This window comes from Wasmannia auropunctata, unplaced genomic scaffold, assembly GCF_000956235.1.
Source record: "Wasmannia auropunctata unplaced genomic scaffold, wasmannia.A_1.0 LD291474.1, whole genome shotgun sequence".
Classification (NCBI taxonomy): Eukaryota; Metazoa; Arthropoda; class Insecta; order Hymenoptera; family Formicidae; genus Wasmannia; species Wasmannia auropunctata.
This window is the reverse complement of record NW_012071416.1, coordinates 1-2,072: the sequence shown is the minus strand read 5'-3', so window position 1 is coordinate 2,072 and position 2,072 is coordinate 1. Positions and strand designations below refer to the sequence as shown.

General features: G+C 24.3%; 1 protein-coding gene across 1 annotated transcript; it reads right to left on the bottom strand.

Moving 5' to 3' along the window:
- Positions 1-64: 64 nt before the first annotated feature.
- Positions 65-1,659, bottom strand: LOC105461364. The gene is made up of 6 exons (XM_011707863.1): positions 1,470-1,659; positions 1,341-1,402; positions 1,084-1,238; positions 740-993; positions 309-493; positions 65-142 (listed from the first exon to the last, which is right to left on the bottom strand). Exons 2-6 carry the CDS (start codon positions 1,380-1,382, stop codon positions 65-67), a joined length of 714 nt encoding a protein of 237 aa, XP_011706165.1. The 5' UTR covers positions 1,383-1,402; positions 1,470-1,659.
- Between the last annotated feature and the right edge of the window lie 413 nt (positions 1,660-2,072).

Genomic DNA, 2,072 nt, shown 5'->3' with positions numbered 1-2,072 from the left:
GATTGGAGCGTTGCGCGCTGAGTCGTAGGACAGTGAGTGAGATATACGGCTAGCACCGAGTGTATTACATTATTTTATTCAAGCCTGTAATTTTATATAAACCACATTTTCGTCTAAGAGAGTGTAATTCGAATTCCCAAGTCTAAAACATAACATATATGTTTGATTTTTCATCGATTAAAGCATTATAGTCGATATCCAACTAAAGTAAAAACAAAATGTGTATAAATAATATAAACTTTTAAAATATGAATTAATAAATTTAAATGTAATAAAAATATTTAAACGTTATATTTTTTATTACACACCAGCATGTAACCAAATTCCTGTTTAAGAACGGGAAATTCATTAAAAATATCATGAACGTTTCCTTCATATTGTTTTATAAAACTTTGTCTTAATTCACGAGATCCATCCCAATGTTCTTTTACAGACGACCAAGGCGCTGTATTATATCGTAACCACTGCAGATGTGTTTGACAGATACGTTTAGCTGTAAAATTTATAATTAAATTTTAATTTAATTAATATTTATAATTAATTTGTTAATTATTAATTTTTAATTATACTTATAATAATAAATATAATTTATAATTAATTTATATTTTATATTTAAATTTAAAAAAATTTAATTTTTAAAGTTCTTCACAAAATATATTAGCATAATGTATTGATTAAATTTGCAATTTCTCTGTTTGTAAAAATAATATAATTTTAAAAAGTATCTATTTTTCATTACCTTTAGAACTAAATGTTGGTTCAGTATCTAAATCAATGTTTTCGTCAATTTTTTTGCGTTTTCTCTGGATAAGTCCAAGTTGTCGACATTCGTCGAGTTTATTTCGATAAAAGTCTGGCAATTTTCCTTTTGATATTTTTTGGGTAGGCCCTTCAGATTTTGGCGGTACATAATAAAAAGCTTGTTGTTCATTTGGAAACAAGTAGTTAATTTTTTGTGATAAAATATCAAAATCAGCATTTGATAAGCGAATTCTACAAGCATTAATATAAAAAATAATTATAATATATTTTACTAATAAATATAAAATAAAAATATGTTTTATAAATATTTTTAACAATTACATGTCTTTTTCATCTGCAGACTTTTGAAACATAAATTGAGTAACAACAAGTTCAGTCAGTTTTCTACGTTTGGCTTCATCGAGTATGTTACGTTTCTCATAAAATTTTATAATAATTTGTCCCTCTATAAAGCTTAATAATAGCTTTTCTAAATCCTATTATAGAAATAATAAAACAAATATTAGTTCAAAAATCTTATATATAATTATAAAATTAGTAATATAATAAATGTCTATAATATTTTACACGAAAATTACCACACTTTTAACTGATATGGATTGACTTTCGTTCAATACCATTGATGATAACCTGATGTTATCTGTAATAACAATTACACATTAAATAAAAGTTTATCGTGCTTTCATTTATCGCCTGATTATAATTACCTTTTTTTATCTCTTTTTTTTAATAATGTCACATTCCTCCAGTGTAAAATTTGTATTACTTTCTTCGGTACTCGACACATCTGAAGAATCGCTTGTTACATTCCCAGAATTATACTTTTCATAATGAACATCATCAGGAAATGTTGTGTTTAATATTTTATAGTTTGAAGAATCTTTTTGTGTATATGATGTCTATCACAACAAAACAAAAGTATTAATAAATATTTTTATTTTATTTTTTTGCTTGCTGCACACATACACACACAGGCATATACACGCACACAAAATAAATTTAAAACAATGAATAAAATTTATAAAACGAAATATATTATAATTTATACATTTATGTATTTTATATATTTCATATATTTTATGTATTTATATATATTATTGTTTTAAATTTATTTCTTATTTATGTTTTTAAAAAGCATTATATATAAAAAAAGTATTTTATTCTATATACCGAAGCTTGTGCATTTAGCCCGATCAAGTTAGACCAAAAAATAAGAGTGAAGTTACATAAATTCGCTGTCAGCTGAAAATCGGTAAAATTGTTCAAAACACAATAAAAAACAATTTCTCAAAGTTCCCCATCGTTCCGGT

Coding starts and splice junctions, on each gene's coding strand:
- LOC105461364 (XM_011707863.1), bottom strand. CDS start 1,382: ATGGTATTGAACGAAAGTCAATCCATATCAGTTAAAAGTGTG. Junction 1,239..1,340: donor CCATATCAGTTAAAAGTGTG/GTAATTTTCGTG, acceptor TTTCTATAATAG/GATTTAGAAAAGCTATTATT. Junction 143..308: donor AGGAATTTGGTTACATGCTG/GTGTGTAATAAA, acceptor GTTATGTTTTAG/ACTTGGGAATTCGAATTACA.